Source organism: Dioscorea cayenensis, chromosome 15, assembly GCF_009730915.1.
Source record: "Dioscorea cayenensis subsp. rotundata cultivar TDr96_F1 chromosome 15, TDr96_F1_v2_PseudoChromosome.rev07_lg8_w22 25.fasta, whole genome shotgun sequence".
Lineage (NCBI taxonomy): Eukaryota > Viridiplantae > Streptophyta > Magnoliopsida > Dioscoreales > Dioscoreaceae > Dioscorea > Dioscorea cayenensis.
Genome location: NC_052485.1, coordinates 12,214,144 through 12,238,031, shown reverse-complemented (window position 1 = coordinate 12,238,031; position 23,888 = coordinate 12,214,144). Strand labels below are relative to the sequence as shown.

Genomic DNA, 23,888 nt, shown 5'->3' with positions numbered 1-23,888 from the left:
TTATGCAGCTCCTGGAGGAATCCACTGTTTCCTCTTTTTTACTCCTACAACCCCACCTTTCTCCATGCCATCTGATGGTTTCTCCTTGACATGTGACCTTGTAACAGGTGTCCTTTGTATTTTGTGCTCCTTGCTGCATGGTATATTATTTTTGCCCTTTTCTTTTCGTTCATGTTGCTCTTCTATATTAGTTGTTTTTTTCTTCACCCCTCTTGGCATAATGTTTTCCCTTGTCTCCTTTAATTGAGCAGTAGTTGATGAGATGTTCATATCATGCACAAGTTGAGATGCATCGATGACCTACAGTGAAAGTCTTTATGGTTAGCTAATTTATTGGCAATTACAAATGGTCCATTAAGCTTGTTAAGAGACATACAAACCTGCGGTGAGGGATCTATTTGGTTATGTGCATGTGTTTCATGTTCTGCAATGGAATGGCCTCTAGCTATGATATCAACATATCATAGGAATCATTTTCACACATGGAATGTTAATAACTAATTGTTATTCAAGTCTATGCTTGGGAAAAAAAAATATTAAAGAACCATTACTTGCTGGAAATGGTCTTGTAGAACACTTCGATCAATATCTGCCATGGGATCATTGCTGGTATCCTGACCAAAAAATTATAAACTCTATCAATTATTAGCTCTACTAAATCAAACAACAACTAGTGTAGTCACACACAACTCACCTCATTAACTTGTTCTGTTGCTTCAGAAGTACTTGCTGGCTCTTCAGTTTGTTGCTTATCCTGTTAGTCATGAACATTGTTAACATCTAGACACCTACACACACACACACACACATATCTAGAATATTCTATCGAATAACATAAAAAATTACCTGTGACCCATTAAACCTTCTATTGTGGCCTATGACACCACAGATACTACATTTGATCTTCAAACCCTTCCTGGTAACTTTCCCCTTGTTGAAACTAGTCTCTTCTCCTAATTCTCTCCTTCTGAGCTTTGTCTTCCTCCCCCTTTTCAAGTTCACAGGATTAGGTTGAGTCATGGGTGTCTCATCAATGATAGGCCAACAGTCCCTGCCTTGTGTGGGGTTTATAATATTTTTTTATATGTAGCTAGAAACTTAGACACCTTGTAGCATTCATCTATATGATTCTCGGGCTTATCTTTATTATAAATGATTGCCGAGATCACATGACAGTAAGGAATTCCAGTTAACTGACATTTCCTACATGTGCATGTTATGTTCTCACTGTCCACCACGAATTGCCCATCAGGGCCCATGACTTGGTATTGGTGACCCCCTGACCAAGTTGTGGTGTATGACCAATTTAAATTTTTTGCTTTCTCCAATTTTTTTACAATCTTAGGGCAATGAATTGATTGACATTTTGCCATGGAATCCCTTCTTTTTTGTATCCTGATCATTAGTCTTGTTCTAATCAACTCATTCATAGTAATTATCCCCCTAGTTCTAGCTTGTAATATTATGCTATTAAAACATTCACACAAGTTATTCAAGAGCATGTCACATTTGAACTGAGTCTTGAAATGTGACCTTGACCAATGGCGGGGATCTATTTTCTTTAAGTAATCATATGCTTGGGGGACATCATCTTCATCGCATCCATTTCTTTATTAAATGCAGGTATGTATGGAGCCTTAGCACAATTCCAAATCTGATCCTTTAGGGTTTTTCCTTTAAATTTTTTTTGGAAGTTATTGTGTATATGTCGAAAACAAAATCTGTGTTCACTATATGGGAACATCTCTTCTATTGCAGGTACTAAACCCTAAGTTTGGTCAATCAAAAGGAAAATGACAACAAAACAAACAAAGGAAAACACATACAAAAAACAAACAGACTAAAGACAAACAATGATGTCATGATTAAGTGTCATACAAGTATCAAAATTCAACATAATTTTCAGCTATGGAATAACACATACCTTTTTCCTATCTGTCATAAAGGCCTAATGGTGGCTGTTGGTGATCTGCAGATCCTCGGCAAGCAGCTCTAGGAATCACATCCAATTGTCACGGTTCTCTTTTTCCACTCTAGCCCAAGCTATGGGATAGATGCAATCATTTGCATCTATTCCTACAGCAGTTAGGAGCTGGCCTCCGAAGAATCCTTTAAGGAAGCAGCCATCCAACAAAATGATCTACCTACAACCAACTAGAAAACCTGCCCTTAATGGGGCCAGACAGACATACATGCATTCAAATTTGCCTTCTACACATTTAAAGATCACAGGAGATGTTGGATGTGTTCTCAGTAACTTAAGTCTATAATGATACAACCCTTTCGTCTGTTCATACTCATCACCATCAAGCAAGCTGTGAAGAAAAACATGCACTATAAAAAAGTAAACAATCCATAGTTTGGGAAAATTAATATGAAAAAAAATTTAATATTCTAGACAATGAACCTGCTAGTAATTGCCTTTGCCCTCCAAGCCTTTAGCCGGCTGATGTCAACCTGTTAGTTCAACTTTACTGCCTAAATAATACCTGCAATACTCCAAGTGGGATCAGCCCGGAATTGCTCTAGATAATTCAATGCAATCCATTTAGCATTGACATGGCATGTGTTGTGGTCCCTGGCACACTCGTGTTTGAGATACCCAGACTTGATCTGAATGGTATTCTTATCCTTCACCATGGGAGAAGCCTACAGATAAAAGGGCCAGCCTTTCTTGCATATTGCTTTACACCTTTTGCTATTGCTTGGCCTGAAATTCATAACCACTCTATGCTGAATTCTGTAATTTCTAACAGCTTCTCAAAATTGTTTGAAGCTTCAGAACTGCATCCCAATCTTGAAATGTGGAGCTTTCATGTCTATTTCTTCTTTAAATTATGCATACATAGGCTTCTTGGGTCCAACTAATTCTTCATTTGTGGATGATCCAGATTGGAGCTCATTAGATTTTGTATATTCACTTTCAATTTCACAAATATCTGGTGGTCTACAAATGTCATCTTGTGCAGCACTAGGTGCACTGTTTTCCGTAGGTTCTGTATCAAGTTCACCACATCCTGTACTAATATCATTTGTACCAATATCATTTGTTTCTTCATTACCCTCACCCACTTGTGCACCTTCATTCTCTTCATCAACATCATACTCTTCACTGCTGAATTTGTAGTCTGAGTTAGGCAACCCACTAGCCTCAGCTTCTTCTCCTTCATTATGCCCTTGGTTGTCTTTTTCGCTTTCTGTGTCTGCACTACTATTTACTCCACCAATATCTTCTTCATCTTCAGCTGCTTTAGACATATTGACTGCATGTTCTGCTAGTAAACCAACCCCACGAAACTGTGAATTATTAGCATTAGTTCCAACCTCTAAGACAGTATTTTGCCCACTATTACATGCAGCAATCCCCCCAGTAGCTCTATTCCTATCCCTTATGCAAGGTTCAAGCAATCTCTTAACAGTGACATAAATGGTTAAAGTTCTACAGAATCCAACACTCCTGGCCATTAACAATGCATCCGCATCAGTGATAATATCTTTTAGACCCATGTTGTCAGACATTATATCCAGCCACCGTAAATGACACCCTTCTACATCCAAATTTAATTCTTTTACCATATTTACAAGTTCTATCTTAGACATCTTGTTAGGGCAACAATAATCAACATAACCAACTAGATTATTCTTAGCCCATTTCATCTTTTCACCGATCGAGCAATGGAATTCTATAGTAAAATACTCTGACGAGGGCTCTGTTATTAAATTGGCAAGGGTGATGGTCAATACATAGCACACCATATTAATTCATCAAAGAAAAACATATTATTTAAAGATCTGGATTTTATTTGGAAATTAAAATTAATCACACAAACCCTAGCATTGATTCAAAGCCAAAAACATTTAAATAGACATGAATCAAAGCTTACCGTAAACTGGTTCACCAGCATTCACCGGTCTGATAATCCAATCGACTTCCATGGCTTCTCTGGTGTTAGACCATGATAGCACCTTGATCTGCTGGTGTAGTCGTGATGATCTTCAGGAGAGCAAAAAAGAGTGCGAACAACAATGGCAATGTTAGGGCTCAGGCATTGGCCGAGAGGGAAAGAGATGAAGAAAAGGGTGGAGTGTGGATGATTGTTAGGGTTAGGGCGGGGGAGAGGGAACGATTGCTAGGGCTCGGGACGGTGATCGAGAGAGGAAGAGTTGAAGAACAGCGGGAGGCGAGGGGATAGCTATCAGTGCTCAGCCGGTGGTCGAGGTTGAGGGAACAGTTGCTAGGGCTCGGGTGATGATCGCTATAGATGGAGGAGAAGAAGTGGCAAATGGGGGTAAATAAGAGGCGGTGACATGTCCGCCACATGGAGGGGAGTAATCTATGTGGCATAAGTTGCTAATGTGGCGAAATGATGACAGGGATCATGGTTGTCCACGTCACAATTCCGGCGTCCACGTCATTAATTTTTTTACCGGAATCCCCCAATTGCCCTACCCGGAGAAACCAAATTAAAACTTTGTACTCATTTTGATACAAATTGAAATTTGGTGCTCAAACTGAAAACATAGCAAAGTTTAGTACCCACCTAAAAAATTTACTCGTGAATATTATATTGATTTTTGAAAATGTTTTTTTTTAAATAACTAAATAAAATGTTTTGCACATTATCAAAGCATATATCATTATATATATATATATATATATATATATATATATATATATATAATAATGATATATATATATATATATATATATATAATTCAAATTATCGAATGGAATCAATGTATATTGTTAAACTCAACGATTCATGATTACAAAAATAAAATCTTCAACATAGTACTTGATGGTGTTTAGAGACTAATAAATGCAAAGCAATTAATATAAGGTAGTGTTTTAATGACATCGTTGATTCCCCTCCAAAGGGGAATCAGTGCTTATCCTAATGCATTCACATGTTTGAGTATACATTGGTTGTTTTGATTACCCTCATAGAGGATATATTATCACTTCATAGATGGTAATTATCATTCCTCCCAAAATTGAGGAGAATGAAAGGAAGGGAGGGGATAATGGGCATGAAATGTCCATTTTACCCTCCCTAATATATATATATATATATATATATATATATATATACACACATAATATTAATATTAAAATAATTAATTTATAATAATTAGATAATAACTATATATTAAATAAATATTTATTTCAATACAAGTCATCAAATTAAATATTAAATTATAATATTTACAATAATTAATTCATGAATTACAATGATTAATTTAAATAAATAATGATAATAGTTAATTAAATGAAAATAAATAATAATTAAATTGAATGATAATTACATAATTTAATACATAATTATAATAGGAATTGCTCAAACCATCCCTCTATCTTTACTCAATGACTATTAAGTCCTTTGACTTTGTCATAACAAAAAAAAACCCTCCTTTATAGAATGTGGACTTATCAGTTAAACTAATCACTAACGGAATTAAATTGACTTGTAAATTACTCATTTGCACTTGGTGGTTTGGATGTTTTACACAAAAGAAGAATTTACCAGGTGAAATTACTTAATTACCCATGTTGGTTGCTCAAGTTTTAAGAGGGAAATTACTTTCCCATCACATCTTTTCACATCCCAAGAACACTAGCAGTTGGTTAATCTTGAAACCATCTTCTCCATCATCTTCTCCATCTCCTTAGTTCTAGGTTTTACTGGAGGATACAACACCGGTGCCGGAGACATCACTGGCCTTGTGGTGAAAAGCTTGTAAGGTTCTTCTTTGCAAACCCAAAAGAACGTGAGAGAATCCACCACACATAGACGGTATGGGGTGAAACCCTATTATTTCATAGTAGACATTGTGGTTTCGTTCCCTATCTTGTGTTCGATTTGGGCATATAGGGAAAATTTTAGTGTCTTGGGGATTAGTCAAGCTTGCAGTTACATGTTCACCCCCAAAGACAAGATCTTGAAATTCTATGGCAATGAAAGCACTTGATATGTTGTTTATTGATTTTGTTTTGTGTTTTCTTTATTTGAATACGGTTGTCATCACTTTGAGCAATTTATGGTGGATAGCGAAGATTTACTTTTGAAACTTGAATGGCAACCTAGCATGAAACATACGTGATGTTTATGTCCTGTGTTACATATTTATTTTCTTGCTTTAGAGTTCACAATTTCATTCTAAATCGTAAGGGCATTGTTCTTCCTGCTTACCATGGTATGCACCTATTTAAGACCACCGCTGCCTTCTCATGTAAACCAATTTTTTATGATTATTATGTAAGAATCAACGACATGCCCAACCAAGTTGCGAACCTCGTGAATGGGAGGTGTTACCTAACACCACTCATGGATACTATACAAAAGCTAAAGGAGAATATGGCAAGGAAACATTGGGAGTTAATCCGACGCACATTATTTGCACATTTCCTGGAAATGGAGGCTGTAGTCCAAGAGAGCATTGTGTTAGATTTGCTTATGCAAGTGTATGAAGTGCGGACTAATACATTCAAGCTAGGTGACAGTCACATCCAATTTAGGCCACAGGACATGGCAATCGTGCTTGGTCTACAGTGTAGCAGGTTGGCTATTGACTTCAGAAGGAAGAAGGAATGATGCAAATTTGAGGAGGAGTTCCTACCTAAAGGGGTGGACCGAACCAGAGACTGCCTTGTGAGGATGTTATTTACATTGGTGATCAGGAAAGATAGCAACAAAGAGGAAAGCTTCGTGAAGTTGTTATTAGTGTATATCCTGGGATTCATGCTCTTCCCCACCACATCATGCTCGGCACCAGGATAGCTAGCACTATATGTTGATGACCTACCAAGATTGCATCAATATGCTTGGGCCCATGCGGCACATAAGTGGTTGATGGATGATGTGCCAGATGCTGCAACATGAGTTTGAGACAAGTGTTCATCAACATGGTACTTGCGAGGATGCGTCATTGGATTGAATGTTTGGTTTTATGAGGTTACGGGGATAGGAAAGAAAACACAGTTTGGAAGATTGCCACACATCATATGCTATGGCGAGAATAGCTTTAAGAAACAATCCAGCTTGGGCCTACCGGAGACACTCACTGGGAAAGAGGTGAGTGGTTTTTTCTTACTCCTTTTCTTTCATGTCAGTTCCCTTCATAATGTTAATTGTTTAGGATAACAACATAGAAATTCACATTCTACTCTTCAATGTCAAATATTTATGTTTCTATTTATAAAATGACGTTTCCAATTACAAAAACTGATTGTACTCTGTTATTGAACTTTAAAGGGTAAAATTTCTGAATCTTGAAAATAAAGCCATGTTCAACATCGAAAACAACTAATTGTATTAAAAAAATCTTAGTTTATGTTTATCCCTTGACCATGTAGTTTATGTATATCTTTAAACATATAACTAAGTGGTTATTATTATGACACAATTTGAGCCATTGGTCCCAGAGGGCAAGTTTGAATTTAAAGTTATTGATTTTGGAAAAATTGACTATAGGGTCTTACAAGAGAGTCTGGTGGAGTCATCTACCCACCCCCAAACTTCAAAATTCATCAAAAAAAGACACATAAAAAGCCATGATAAAGCGAGAAAGGCGTCATCATCCAAAAGACAGAATTGAGACGTTATACTAGTTAGCATCGGATATAGTGGTCATAGACGTTCCCCCCTCTTGAGTCCGGATGAGAATAAGTTTGCTCGTTTATGGGATGAGGTTAGGTTACTAAAAGCAAGGGTCAGCGTCTTAGAGGGAACATCTTAAACACATAAGAACAAGTATAATAAGGACATGATGAAGCCAAACCCGAAGAATGATGTCATACCTTTCTAGGAGGAAGCATCACTCGTACTATAGAAATAGGGAAAAAAAACTCCCACTAAAGCGAGCCAGGGGCAATATTGTTGCTGATGAAACATCGGATGAGAACCCGTACGAGAGGCCTTTCACCTGCGCTGCAAGGGCAGTGAAAGCTTCTTATTCGGCAATTCCTACCACGCTAAAGAAGTCAACAACACCTGTAAAAGGAACAAAGAAGGCCACATTACCTCCATCGAAATTGACTGCAATAGACGAGGAAACCATAGATGACATTGGCAAAGTGGTTGTGTCTGTACAAGTTGGTCTTTATGAAGCGCAAGTTGAAGTTGACACCGAGGAACCCAATGTAGTAAGCATCGACATTGGGCTAGATAACATGCAAGCATCGAACCACGATATCATCCAGCAAGAAGCAACAGCTGCGCATATTGATTCCGACAATGACACACCTCAAACTTCAACGAACTTTGTACCATCGAAGAAAAGGCCTGTGGGATTTCAAAGGCTGACCAAACTACAACAAATGACTCTTTTTGTCTTCCTTAACACCCGAAATGGATGAGTAAGTCTATTTGAAAAACTTGTTAACTCGTCATATTGGTTGGTACTTATTTTTCATTTCAATGTGCATGAATTGTTTACAGTTTAGAAAACAACTTAACGGTGTACAATCTGGGGTTTAAGTATGGATAACGCATCTATGTTAAGTTATTTTGTTTTTGTGCTAAATCTTTTATTTGAATCAGAATATATGTATGGGCCAATGAATTGGAGCACACAAGTCATGCCCATTTGTACACCTTGTTAGATGACAAGTACATGGCACCGGAGGACGTTGTCCACACCTTCGTCTTGATGGTGCTCGATTCCATGAAGATAAATCCAGGACAATTTAAGTGAAGGTCAACCATGACTAGACAAATGGCCTTTACCCTCTCCAAAAGGGAACACTCAACCAAGAACTTGCACAAGATAATGACCCCGGCCTTGCATAACTAATCTTTAATTGAGGTGGTACTCATGCCAATAGTTTCACACAAGCACTACCACCTTCTCATTCTTGAGTAAGACAAGCAAGAATACTTGCACTACTCATAACTTAGAAGTGCTGTGTATGATCAGGCAGCAAGGGACATGGTAAAATCCACAAACTCTTGTACTTCTTTACATGCCATTTCATGATATGTGACTCGTTGCCATTGTGTTCACGCTTTCAACTGGCCTTATTCGATAAATATATTCAGGTGGCACTCGGTATTGGAGACATCATCTCGTACCCACTCATACATGTGAAACAATGTCTATAACAGAGGCCTAACAGTCTTGATTGTTGTATATATACAATGCGATTTATAGAGCAGATATTGAATGATGAGGACCTCCATGTGCCACTAGGTGATATTGAGTTCTTGTTACTAGAGTTTGGAGTAAGAATTTTGGCTGATGGAATCCTTCAAAAACCTCTACTCAAGGAAGATAACAATTTCAGCACCATCGTGGATGCAATAGGCTAGGACAACATAGGCGACTCAAACCTTGCACAAACAGATGAGAATCCACCCGAGACAATTGAGTCAACCGAACCACCTGAGACAACAACAATCACAAAAACATTTGTGGAGTAACAACAATAATAGGCGATTAATGAGACAGACGAGTGATATGCATTCTATTTTTTAGCAGTTATTATTTAGTTATATGTGTTGCAGTTTATATAACTCTTTAGTGAACTGGATATTAGGAACTTGTGTTTACTGACGGACGTTTCAGTTTATAATTTGTTATAACTAATTACTTTAGCATGTTCGTGGTTAAGTTTGTGGACTTCACTTTATGATATAAAACTGTACTTTGGCAAAGGCGATATCGTTACAATAATATAATCTGCTAGTTATAAACAATGTATGTTGTTTTTTTTAATGGATTTTTCAAGTAATGAACTATATGGACTAAAAATAACAATGGAAATGAATTTACTGAAAACAAAGGACATGTTTCGGCATACATTGGTTGTGAATATCCCAAGTAAAATACAAAGTTATGCAAAATACATATAAACCCAAAATTCAGTCCATGATAACCTCGTTACAAGTGGCCCTATTACGGATTACCTGTTGGCATTGACTGCATCGTAATTCTTATACCCCAAATGATTGTGACTGAATCCTTCGGCATCTCGGCCTACCTGGCCTTTTCTTCGCAATAGGTGACCGAAGTTAGAGCGCGCGGTTGTCATCCCTTGGTTTGTCATGATCTGGAATATTGAAAATCGGATTGGCATAAGCCTCTTGAAATAAGTTCACAGTGTCATATCTTTTAATGAAGTGGTGCACATTTGTATTTGTCAGCATGATTGCAGCACACACATACTTACACGGGAGACCATAAATCTGCCACCTAAAACAAGAACATTCCTTATCGTACAAACTAACAGAATTGCTTTGGTCATTAATCACTTCAAAATGTTCCCCATCCGAATGACTTATGACCAAAGCCCTGCTCTCCTCAACTACGTCCTCAATCTTCTTGTGGATCGTGGGGCAAAGATAAGTGTCCCACGTATGGCAGTGCTCACATCATTACACATCATGTTCATCATCTTGAACTTGAATCGGTGTAAGATAATGGTATAAATTAATGAAGGAACTATACTTGTAACCATGTATGATAGATATTAACCGTATCTAACATATAGTAAATAGAAACACTAAATATTAAACCAAACTGCCGGATATTAATCCGCAATACTAGATTCTAAAGCATTAAACACATACTTAATATGTAGTTTCGGATGATACATCAATACATAGTTTTGTAAAGTGGAAAGTAAATATAGGAAGCTATCACTCCATAACCCTCCCAAAATGGGGTATATCGTGCATAAGTGAGCATACCTGATAGAATCCACCATGTTATATATTGGCAGGTGATGTGCTTCTCTGATCCAGGAGTTAAATAACTTGGCAACATTTGAGTACATCTCTCTCCATCGTCGACCTATGAACAAGTAGTTTGACTAATGAGATACATCCGACTTGTAAAGCAGCCAACTATATCTCTATGCTGACATTTGTTGTAATTCATTTGTGGCAACGTCAAATTCTATCGATGTATATACGTATGCGACTTTGGCTATCAACCACCAGCACTCATCTTTTATTGATTTTCCTAATTGGCTATTTGATTTAAGGAAGTTGGCCTGAATATGATGTAAGCAATAACCATGTGGGGTAGATGGAAACACCTTGGCAACAACATTCATAAGGCCCTTGGACCGATCTGAAATGAATGTAATAATATCATGGTATTCATCATCGCCATAGAGTGCATCACCCAATTTCGATATGAACCATGTCTAATTATCATCTGTCTCATTATCCACGATGGCAAATGTTAGATGAAAGAACCCCTTATTACCATCTTTCCCGGTCACTCCTAATAGAATACCACTGTATCTCCCCAATAAATGAGTACCATAAAAAAATAACATGGGCCTACATCCCTTCCTAAAACCATCCAGGGAAGCATGGAAGCAAAAAAAAAATCTTTGTTTGAACCGCTCACCACTTCTCTCAATTAGAACGATGCTCCAGGATTGGTTTCAGCCACCTTACTTGCGTACCACAACAATAGATCATAGCTAGCTTTATCACATCCGTGTAGAATCCCTCGAGCTAATTCTTTACCCCTCCAAGCTTGTTTGTATGGTAAACGAATGCTATGGTCGCATAGCATATCCTGTTGTATATCCACTGCTTTGTATAGAGTCCGATCGCGGAATTTTTGAATTACTTTCCTTCTAACCCATTTTTTGGAAGCTTTTGGATGTGATGCTGAACCAATACCACCACCGCATGAATGCGATGTTTTGATTCTAAATGTGGCAAGGTTACCTTCCCGTGAGGCATAGATACGCCATTGGCATCCCTACTGGCACAAACCATGGTGACTCTCTCTTTATCATTTTTTGTGAAACTATAGTTGAAATTGCACCTGATGGCAAAGTCAGACAATCCATCCTTGAAGTGCCTCGCATCCTCATAATGGTGATTGATCGTAATTATTTTAGAGTCATTGGGTCATCAAGCATTCGATACTAGTGTACACCTCCTTGTGAACTTGATGGAAACAATGGGCATAGACTTGACGACGTGCTTTGTGATAATGGTTGCAGTGTAAGATGACATGAGTGACTGATTAGCAAAATTTGTAAATATGAACCACGATATATAAACATGTAAAACAATTTATAAATAGGAATATTCAGGAGTAAACATGAATACACATGCTAATACTCAACACATTATAGTAAACGGTTAGTAAAAATAATAAACAAAGACCATGGAAAGGAGTCTAATGCAGAATATAGCAAATAGGAAAACAAAAAATATACACTAATGACAATTACGGTAGCATTGATGGACTTCTTCTGTCTTCAAGCTCTTCCATGACTTCATTTATATTCTCAATAAGCATATCAACTATATTTTTTTTAAACATATAGTGGACTTTGGACGTTCTTGTGAAGTCAGTTTCAGAGTTGATGTAAGAAGTTGTTCTAAGCGCATCCTAGATTAAATACTTCACTCTAACCAGAGGAGCTTCAAGAAACCAACATGCACATATTTCGGCTAAGACAGATTTCCATCCGATCAACACAGTAAAATATACAATGAATCCATCATTGTTATACCTCACGATCCCACAAAATGAATCCATTAAAGACTTGTAAAAGAGAAAATCAAATAACCTTCACTATTCTTCACAATAAGGAAACAACCGAAATAGAGGAGTAGTTAAAAAGACCACCATTATAACACCTAACCACAACTTAACCAAGCTCCTCCAACTAGAAGAATGAAGAAGAAAAGCTTCTCAATGAAGAAGAAAGAAGAAGCCCAGTATCATGTCAATAAAAAGACCATGAAGATAACATCTAACAGCACCTCAACCAAGTTGCTCCAACAGGAAGAATGAAGAAGAAGCTTCTATAGGAAGAAGAAGAAGAAGACGCTTGTCAAGGAAGAAGAAGAAGAAGAAGAAGCTTCTCAAGGAAAAAAAAAAAGAAGAAACCCAGTATCATATCCATTACCCAAGAATACCAACAAGAAATAAGAAGACAAGAAGAACAAGAAGAATGAAGAAGAGAAACTTCTCAAGCAAAAGAAAGAGATGGTACGACAAGCATCATACCTTGTTCGCATAAGCTTCCCTCTGAAAAGATCGGGAGTCACATTTCCTGCCTCAAAAGACAAAGGGCATTGGTGGCATTTCAGAAAAATCTAACGGTGCAAGCTAACGGGAGGGACCAAAAAGACCATGTTTCAAAAAGGAAGGACTCGGTAGTTTACGTGCATGTCAAAAGGACTTATTGAGTATTTGAAAAAGTTTTAGGGACTAAAAAGTAATTTACCCCAATTATAATTCCTATAGTTATTAAATATTAAAAATAAACCCATATGGCATATATAAATATTATTTTTATATTAAGAGTATAATGATAATCTTCTCATATATTCTCTTCTAACTTTTTACATTTCCAAGAAACTTCTCCTCAAACCAATCAAAGTTTTCATTCTCATTCCCCTCCCAAAAGTTTTTAGGCGTTTGGATTACAGTAATGGGGATGAATGGGTAGGGAATGGTAATGGAAAATGTGTTTGGTTGGAGATGTAGTATATTGAGAATGGGAAAAGTTTTATTGCTATTGATTAATATTAATTTAAAAATTAATTTCAAATAACTAATTTAATGTCGTACTTGACTTTTTAATTAATTATATTAAAGTTTATATTACAAATATTAGTTGAATTAATTAAAATATTATCGTCCATATATATCATTTTATTTAATATTTTAATTCTTATAATTGCTAATTAATTTCTGTGTTATGATTACTATTTATATATTATAATTTTTTGTTTATAAAATAATTGAAATATAATTATTTATTTTATTGCTTCTTATTAATGTTACGTTGAAAATTACTTTTAAATAACTAATTTAATGCCATACTTGATTTTTTAATTAATTGAATTAAAGTTTATATTATGACTATTATTTGAATTAATTAAAATATCATGGTCCCATATATACATATATATCATTTTCTTTAATATTTTAATTTTTATAATTACTTATTAATTTCTGTGTTATGATTACTATTTATATATTATAAATTTTTATTTATAAAATAATTGAAATATAATTATTTATTTTATTGCTATTGATTAATGTTAAATTGAAAATTAATTTCAAATAACTAATTTAACGTGGTACTAATTTATAATTACTAATTTTATTATATTTTTGTTCAATAAATCGCGTACGTATTAATTTAATTATTTGTGTGACTTGATCTGAATTTCAAAATTAAACACTCAAAAATTTACTTTTGGCAACCTCAACCAAAATTGAAAACTCAAAATTTACTTTTGGCATTAATCAACGGTATGAATTTCCATTGCAATTCCCAACATGCATTAACAATATGAGGTCATTGTTCTTCAATGCCTTTCATAAAGCTAGTACATAACATTAAAAAAGACATAGAACCACCAAACTTCAACAAACATTTTAATAATCAACAAAACATCAAACAATTTGGTCCATTGTGAAAAAGGGAAACTATCACAGACATAAAGCAACTCCTTCCCATAATCACATGAACTTGCTAACACTTGCCTATCAAATTGATAAATCTGCAAATAAAGCACATGGGAATGGAAAATATTAGTAGATTTCTAAGTACAAACTTGACAAAGTACTTTAATGGCCAACAAACATTGCAAAATATTAGTTGAATTCTAAGTATAAACTTGATAAAATATCAGTTTAATGGGCAACAAATGTTGCAAGAAGACATTAATCATAAAGCCTTTTAAGTATTGAAAAAGAGACATGAAGTAACCATTGTTGTTTCTGAAATGGTAAACATTTGAAATATAAAATTCTTACTAAGATGGTTCAATCATTAGGCGGGCAATATGACATCATTGATAAGAAAACTCGGCAAAAATGCAGTTTCTTTTCTGTTGGAAGATCCCAAAACACTGTTAGTTGATATTCATCTTTTGCCAACACTTGCAACATGAACATTGTCTCATCTTCTGTAAGACCATCATTAGAAGAAGCACATCACTAAGTGATCGGTTTTTCCCTTGCATTTCTGCATGAGCTGTATCATTGTGCAATGTGATTTCAATGTTACGAGCAAATATTTTGACATTCTTTGTAGCAATTTCATCATTTTGTGTATCAGATTTAGTTTTTTGTGCAGTGGACTCAGCAGTGCAAGCTGCCAACTCAGCATTAAGGACTGCAGCCTTAGCCAATGCTCTAAATTCTGGGTTTACCATATTTACAAAATCCTGAAAATTTGTAAAAATTTGGTACATTGTTGAGTCATTAGCAACAATCTTCCTCTTTTGACGCCTAGATGTTGAGGTGCTATTGTCAGATATCATGGGTGATGGAGACTATGTTAGCGTTAGCTCTTATGTGGGCATGGATAGGTCATCAAAAGGCATTTGAGATAAACCCACATCTTCCTCCAATGAGATGTTATCATATTGTTCATATTGTGCTGCATCATCGCCGATTACACCCCTATTGTTGCCAAAGGCTCTATCTTTAGTGAAGACAGGTGCTAGATCATTGAAAAAAGGAAAACTTTTGCCATACAATCCAATCGCTTCTTTGTGAGTTTGCATTGAAACCAATAAAAAATAAAGATGTCAACAACTTATCTACGATAGTGCACAAGTATTAAACATGAGTCTTGTTTTTTTTACGTTGACATACTCATTGATAAGTGTTTAAATACATCACTTTTATTATATATATTTTATGTACTTTTATGTATATTTCTATGACTCTGATAGCATTTACGCGTTTTATTTGTTACTATTGTTTTAGGATATCGGAGGATCACTTAGTGTGTGAATAAGCTTTGTTTTGTCATAAATTGAAGAATTTATTGAAGCTCGCATGCATCCTCAGACTCGGGTCATTGTAGTAGGGGTTACTGCATCAATTTCACTATAGTAATGTGCGTCCAATATGCGACCCATAGAGAAGAGACAGAGAGGTGTGGGGCCACACACCAGCCTGCACACACACGAGTATAACTTCATTTTGAAGCTTTTAAAAGCCAAACTAGGGCTTTTTGGAGAGGTCTTTTGGCCACCATTTCCTCCACTCTTCTCCAATATCATCTCCATCATTCTCCACCACCATCACTAGAGTAGTTCGTCAGCCGAAGAAGTTATTTTTGGAAGGCAATTTGAAGAAGCAAGAACTCAAGAGGGAGAAGGTCAAGCTCAAGGAAGAACATTGAGGAGTTTGATGGCGCGGATCCGACGAGCTCTTGTCACCGCTTTCTAGCCTACATCTAAGGGAATTTTTATGAGCTTTGTCATTGATCATCTTTTCTATTTTTCTCTTTGTTATGTGGAGCTAAACTCCTAAGGCCACCGGGCATCCGGTGAACCTTGGGAGGAGAACTTGTACGCATGGATGATGATTTTGTTTATGAATTAATGTTGGTTTGTTGCTTGGTTTCATTCTATGTGTACTTGATTGTAGTGAATTGCATGAGAACTTTGTGATTTATCTTGTCGATTGTACTTGGATGCATAGGATGCGACCTTGCATTAGATCCAAATAAATTGAAGGGGGATTCAATGCACTGGTACATTGGAGGTTCTGGGTGTCGGTAGCTCCCCTCAAATTTTAGGGTGATTCTAGCTGAGAGAGAGTATTAGAATTACCCTAGGCAAGACTCCTTGTTCCGAAAGACATCATAGGGGTATCTTCCAGATGGAGGAACCTGTATTTTATTAGGGCTACACTACGAAGGTTCCACGGTAGTTGACTCCCGAGTCTAGCGGATCAAACCTAGACAACTTAGCACTCAATTTCCTAAATTGATCCTTGTTCTTCTTCTGAGGGGATCCTCGCTCGAGGCCTCTTATGCTCATTGTAACTTGCCCTTTAGATCGCTTGCATGGTGTACCTTAGTCCATTTTGTTTATAGTTCTTTATTTTATTTATTTTCATATTTGTGTTTGGAAACTACAATCTCCTTGTTTGTTTGATTAGATAGTGATACTAGGAGGAAGTAATAGCAGATCTTGGGTAACAAAATCCGAATTGCGTGTGTGTACCGCAAGTGCAGGGGTGTCGAAGTAATAAAATACCCCAGTGAGTGGGTAGTCGAATCCACAGGGAACAGAAGTAATAGTAGTAACTAATTCTTAGTTATCTAGTCGAAATCAATGGTTGTGATGAAGTAACCTACTTGCAAGAATATTAATAAGCAAGCAAAGGAGAAGATAGAAAGTAGAAGAGATCATAATCAATAAAGATGAGGTATCTGGGCAATGCTCCTCCTAGGATCTAACATGATGCTTGAGACTTGCTAAATGCTTCTAAACCGAGTTTAAAGAGTGGAGGTAATCTAAGAACAATTGGCCCTTGCCTCCAAGCCACAGGTACTAGTCCCCTATAAGGTCCCGGTGGAGAAATTGCTTAATCTCAACACCTCACACCTCATATGACCTCAATAAGCTCTAGGGATACGTAAGAGTGAAACCGATTCCTAAAGATAGATCTAACCCTACTTCTAGGCGAAAGATCCCGAACCCCCTACAAGGTCCCTGCCGAAAAATCTCTCAATCTCATGCCTCACACCAAATATGGTTGCATAGAGTCTAGGGAATACAAAGATAGGAAACACTCGTCGGAAGGGAAATGGGACACTACACTATCTCATGACTCACCCTCTCAACTCTCTTTAACCTTGGAGTTCTAACTCTAATGGAGACCTCTCTCTCATCAGAGTAAAAAATCATGAATATATAATCAACCACAAGGATCAATAAAACATGAAAGCCATGGGAAAACAAGATTAAAACTCAATTCAACTCGGATTTAATAGAAAACATAAATCAAATCAATACAAAAGATAAGATCCTAGGGTTCACATGCCCAAATACCTACTAGGGTTTAGTCCTCCATGGAGCAAGTTATAAAATAATGATTAATACAATGAATAGAAATGTAAACCATAGAGAAAAACTTCCTTGAATTCGTGATGATGGCCTTTGATAAGTGCTTGTGCAATATAAATGCGAAGTGTTCATTCCTTATTTTGAGCATTACTTTTCTCAGGTTTTTACACTAATATGTGTGTTTTTATGTTACTTTTATGCAGGTAGGGTTGTGAGGCCGAGTATGAAGGAAATAGGGCAATGTGGATCATAATGCACCTATTTTGGAGGAAATCTTGCTAAGAGTTCAAACGCGAAGACATAGGCCATGTGTGAGATGCTAGAGTGTGTGCCAACCTCCTCGCATTCGAGTGAGCACATCCATTTGGAGGGGCACAAAGGCAGTCACACTCGAGCAGTCCGATTTATGCACATAAGAATGAGAGCTCCACCAACATGTATATCATTAAAGAAGTAAGTGATTCACGACGTGAACGTGTGCCCGTTTGCGTTACCCCGATGAAAGTATGGAATTGGGAAGTTATTCAGGTCGAAGGTTGTAGCAATGTTGTAGCAAGTACTGTAGCAGCACTGTTCACAGCCGGCCGAGAAACCAGAGAAACAGAGAATCCACACGGGTGTGTGGAAATTATCCACGCCCGTGTGGAAATTCGGCACGGGCGCGTGTATCATCCACGCCCATGGAGTTGCCCGATTCCAGCCCTATTTAAAGCCGATTCAGCCCCGATTTTGGTATTCTTTTCTCCATCTTTTCCCCAACTTGCGAGAGGGCTTCGGCTAGGGTTTCGAGGGGTATTGGCCAAGGTTTTGGAGAGGTTTTATGGCTCCGACATCGTGATTCCATTAGGAAGAAGGTTGGTAGGGGAGCTTCGATCGAGGCGTATCCTATACCGGACGAAGGAATCCTTGGACGACGAGTAGAGGACTTTCCACAAGACCATCGACACGACCATCGAGGGGGTTTCTTTATGGATTCATTACTTTTACATTCGATTTCTTTGATTGTACTTAGCTCCATGGAGAGCTAAACCCCTAGTGGGTACTTGGGTGATTGTGAACCCTAGGATGTATTCATTTCATTGAACTTCTTTATTATGCTTTCAATAAATTGATGTTTATTGTGAGTTCCAACCTTGAATGCTTGATTGTATGAACATTTCCCCTAGAGTGACACTAGGGTTGAGAGTTCTTGTTGGTAACCTTGTGAGTGAGTGACACACCACGAGCGTTAGACAAAGCTAGGTTGGAGAGGGTTGAGAGGATGAGTCGAGAGGTATAGGAGCGTCCCCTTTCCCCTCCGACGTGATAGATTCTACCTCCATTCCTCGAGTTCTTTGCGGCCATAATAGAGTGAATGGTCTAAGGGATGAACCTCCGCTGGGGCCTAGTTGCGCGTGTAATGGAGTGAAGTGTTGAGGTGATCTTAGTATCTAGGGCTTAATTGTGGCTAGGGACCTTCCGCTTGGACCAAAGGGTTAGGTCTAAATCTAGCAAGAGATTTATCACTTGGAATCCCTTGAGCTCATTGCAACTCTATGCGAGTGCGAGGTTGAGAGGTTATTTAATCTCTCCTCCGGGACATGAATAGAGTTAGGCATAGTTGACCTTAGATTTTGGACTATGTATGTAAGGATTTCCATGACTCACTATTGCATTGATTAGGAAGCATAATAGAGAGTTCTTGCACTTGAAGCGATTATCCTAGGTGAAGCATCATCCGAGTACCCCAACTTTATCGATTGCCTTGCCTCCTCCTTACTTTTGCTCTCTTACTTGTTGTTTTTAATTTCTGAGAATTGAATCATTACCACACTTATCATTGTTGATACTCCACATAGCTAAGAATCGAATTTAGTGTCTTTACTCCCTACTCCCTGTGGATTCGACCCCGCTCACCAGGGATTATTACTTCGACAAACCCTTGCACTTGCGGGATATACGCAAGGGGATCTTGTCAGCCTTGATGGGTCGCTCAACACCTTGAAGAATCCTTTTCCGAAGCTAGCCAAAGCCCCCCTCGATCCTATGACGGAGAAAAGATCGATCAAAGTTGGCGAAGAACAACCCCCAATATCGCCGAAGACCTCCTCTAGAACCCTAGCTAGTTTACCCTTAGAGTGTTGCCAAAAAGCCAAGCAAAAAGTCTCCAAAGAATAGCAAAGAATAGGACAAATGACCTATTTATTGTCACAAATCGTGGCTGTCACGTGCCTTCACGCGCCCGTATAGATTTTCCATGCGCCCGCGTGAGCTGTAAGAATTTCTATGCAGTCACGTGAACAGTAATTCTACTACATTATTGCTACAGTAAAATGCTACAAGAATCTCCACGTTCATGAACTCCTCTCGTGTCTTGGTCCTTGAATTGAACAAGAGCTCTCCAAATGTATCTTTATAGCCTATCTTTGCTTCCTTTTCTCCCTTCAAGGCATTCACAACCCAATTGTACAAAAGAACACCAAATACACTATATGAGACATAAACCATGGTAAAAATGATACTCAATGCATGTAAAACATATAGGAAAATATGTCTACTCAAGCAATTATCATTAGGCTTTTGGGATTATGACCCTCTTGCGCTTGTGGAGAAGGTTCATTATTTGATGACCCGTGTACTTGCGGTCGGGGAGTCGTAAGCTCGCTTTTTAGTGTATCGCGTAATTACCATCACTCATCGTAGGAGCTTTTATCACAAATAATAGTGCTGCTTTCAAAGTTCTAATCAAAACTACTCATCTGCAGAATATCGGAGATGACATTTGTCTTAGTCCTCAAAAGTTTCACCCATGACTCAATATTTGGTATAGCTTTCAACTTGGTTTGTGGAACATTTAGTTGTATTATTTTTTCCCACCGAAGGAGATATCCACTCCGAAAGCCATTTTCAGCCTGCGATATAGGGTTCGTCAAAATTTCAACCAACTCATCAATGAGGGCTTTATCTTTTTCTGGTGTCTACTACTATTTGTTCTATCCCCTTTTGTGTTGTTATTTTTCTGTCTCCATACTACAAAAATGTAAAGAGAAGGGTCCACATTAAACAATATGAATATAAATAAATTGAAGAAATGCATGATTGACAATAAATCATTCTCCATAATAATATTAATTCAAATATAAATGCATGTTGATAGAAATGAAATCCAAGTGTGATAATGAGCATCACTCATGCTGATGTTGATTTTGCTAAAAAGGCTTTGAACTTAATGACGAAAGCCATAGGCATAATTTCATAAATTAATACTATATTTGTTTAGTAGAGCATAAAAGGATCCATATCCTTGATGCTTTCTAAAATCATTCAAGCTAGCACAATGATTTGGAGGGGCACAAAGGCAGTCACTTTCTAAGTATTCCGGCTTGTGCATGTGTAACAAGATCTCCACCAACGCGGCCGTTCATTGAAGAAGCAAAGCGATCTACGACGTAAACGTGTGCCCATTTACGTTACCTCGATGAAAGCATGGTTTCGGGAGTGTTTCAGACCGGTATTGCAGCAAGGTATTGCAGCAAAATACTGTAGCAGGTACTGTTCACAGCCGGTCGAAGAAGGAATCGTCCAGAGAAGCCATACGGCCGTGTGAAAATTCCACACCCCCATGCATTTATTCCATACGGGCCATGTGAATTCCCCATTCCAGCCCTTTAAAAGCCGATTTCAGCCCCGATTTCAGCCCAGATTTCAGCATTCTTTTCTCCATCTTTTTCCTAACTTGAGAGAGGACTGCGGCTAGGGTTTTGAGAGGTATTGACTAGGGATTGGGAGAGGTTCTACGGCTCCGACATCGCGCTCCGTTTGGAAGAAGGTAAGTGGGAGAGCTCTCGTCGGCACCGATCCACCGAGGTGTATCCTAGGTTGTACAAATTGACCTTTGGACGAGTAGACGACTCTCCACAAGACCATCGTCATGACTATCGAGGGATTTTCTATGTATTCATTGCTTTTACGTTTGAGTTCATTGATTGTAATTAGCTCCATGGAGAGCTAAACCCCTAGTGGGTACTTGGATTGTGAATCATAGGATGTATTCGTTTTATTGAACCTTGTTATTATGCTTTCATTAATTGATGTTTTTATTGAGTTCCAATCTTGAATGCATTGTATGAATACTCCCTTAGAGGGACACTAGGGTTGAGAGTTCTTGTTGGTAACCTTTGTGAGTGAGTGACACACCACGAGAGTTAGACAAAGCTAGATTGGAGAGGGTTGAGATGGTGAGTCGAGAGGTAGCGGAGCGTCCCCTTTCCCCTCCGGTGTGATTTATTCTACCTCAAATTCCTCGAGTTCTTTGCGGTCATAGTAGAGTGAATGGGCTAAGGGATGACCTTCCGCTGGGGCTTAGTTGCGAGTGCAATGGAGTGAAGCGTTGAAGTGATTTTAGCATCTAGGGCTTAATTATGGCTAGGGACCTTCCACCTGGACCAAAGGGTTAGGTCTACATATAGGAAGAGGATTTATCACTTGGAATCCCTAGAACTCATTGTAATTCTATACGAGTGCAAGGTTGAGAGATTGTTCAATTTCTCCTTCGAGACATGTATAGGGTTAGGCATGGCTGACCTTATATTTGGGACCATGTATTAAAGGATCTCCATGACTCATTAATGCATTAATTAGGAAGCATAATAGAGGGTTTTTGCACTTGAAGCGATTGTCTTAGGCAGATCAATATCTAAGTACCCCATTTATATCGATTGCCTTACCTCTCCTTTACTTGTGCTCTCTCTCTCTTGTCTCTTTTACTTTTGTTTGCATTATATCTCACCATACAAATCACTATTTATATTTCGCTTAGTTAAGAAACAACTTAAGTATTTTTAGTCCCTATTCCCTGTGGATACGATACCCACTCACCTGGGATTTTATTACTTCGACAAACCCGTGCACTTGCGGGATATACTCAAGGGGCGTTGTTAAGTTTTTGGCACCGTTGCCGGGGAATAGGTGTTTAGAGATACTTTGCACTTTATTTTCTTAGCTATTCATTTATTCATTCTATTTCACATCTTCTTTTCTATCATAATTCTGATTTGTTTCCTTTCTTTTTGTGCAGCTCTAGGTTCATGACTAGAGGGAACCCTCAATATTGATTGAAGGAGATCCCGAGCTCGAACGTACACTTAGAAGAAAAGGGAAAGAACCCGTGCAAGAACAGTCTAATCTAGCTGATTTGGAAGTTGAAGGATCGGATAATATGCTGGAACAAAATGAGCAACAGAGGACATTATCTGATTATGCTAGACCTTCAGTATTGGGGACACAATCAAGTATTGTGCGTCCCCCGATTACAGCTCAGAACTTCGAGCTGAAGCCAGCATTCATCCACATGTTGCAGTAATCCACACAGTTCAATGGTTTGATCGATGAGGATCCAAACAGTCATATATAGAACTTTCTCGAGGTGTATGATATGCTCAAGATAAACGGAGTGCGGATGATTCCATCAAGTTGAAAGCGTTCCCATTTTCCTTAAATGGGAGAGCGAAACAGTGGCTATATTCATTACCTAGAGCATCAATTACCACATGGGAGGAGATGATAGAAGCTTTTCTTGCCCGTTATTTCCCTCCTGAAAAATCTACAAAGCTTAGGAATGAGATCTCGTCCTTTGTACAGTCAAAATTGGAGTCTCTATTTAAGACGTGGGAAAGGTTCAAGGAGCTCCTAAGAAAGTGCCCGCAACACGGATTCCCATAGTGGATGATTGTTCAGACCTTTTACAACGGGTTGAATCTGAGCACAAGGCAACTCTTGGATGCGGCAGCAGGAGGTACCTTAGGTAGCAAGACCTCCAATAAGGCTCGTCAACTAATTGAAGAAATGGGGTTAAATAGCTACCAATGGAATGCTAGGGAGAAGAAGAAAGTGGCCGGGCTTTATGAGATAGATGCAGTAACTTCATTGGCGGCTCAAGTGGACTCATTGAGTAAGAAGTTAGATGTTCTAACTTCGAATAAAGTATTGACTGTGACTACTTGCACCAGGTGTGGTGGAGGATATGCTCTCTCCGATTGCCCGATATCTATTGGTGATGCATCTTCAGTTGAGAATGTTGATTTTGTGGGTAATACGATGAGG

At 38.0% G+C, this 23,888-nt stretch overlaps 1 protein-coding gene and 1 non-coding gene across 2 annotated transcripts; both read right to left on the bottom strand.

Moving 5' to 3' along the window:
• Nucleotides 1-1,020, bottom strand: LOC120277697. Its single transcript, XM_039284551.1, has 4 exons — nt 847-1,020; nt 695-754; nt 552-614; nt 1-300 (listed from the first exon to the last, which is right to left on the bottom strand). The coding sequence occupies exons 1-4, from the start codon at nt 1,018-1,020 to the stop codon at nt 1-3; spliced, it is 597 nt and encodes a 198-aa protein (XP_039140485.1).
• A 22,373-nt stretch (nt 1,021-23,393) lies between these two features.
• On the bottom strand, nt 23,394-23,500 carry LOC120278392. Its single transcript, XR_005541722.1, has one exon. It is a non-coding gene; the product is annotated as a small nucleolar RNA R71 (small nucleolar RNA).
• Nucleotides 23,501-23,888: the final 388 nt, after the last annotated feature.

What these genes read in the sequence shown, in the direction of transcription:
- LOC120277697 (XM_039284551.1), bottom strand. Translation starts at nt 1,020, where the DNA reads ATGACTCAACCTAATCCTGTGAACTTGAAAAGGGGGAGGAAGACAAAG. An exon ending in GAAGGTTTAATGGGTCACAG is followed by an intron (nt 755 to 846) that starts GTAATTTTTTAT and finishes CATGACTAACAG; the next exon opens with GATAAGCAACAAACTGAAGA. An exon ending in TACAAGACCATTTCCAGCAA is followed by an intron (nt 301 to 551) that starts GTAATGGTTCTT and finishes CTTTCACTGTAG; the next exon opens with GTCATCGATGCATCTCAACT.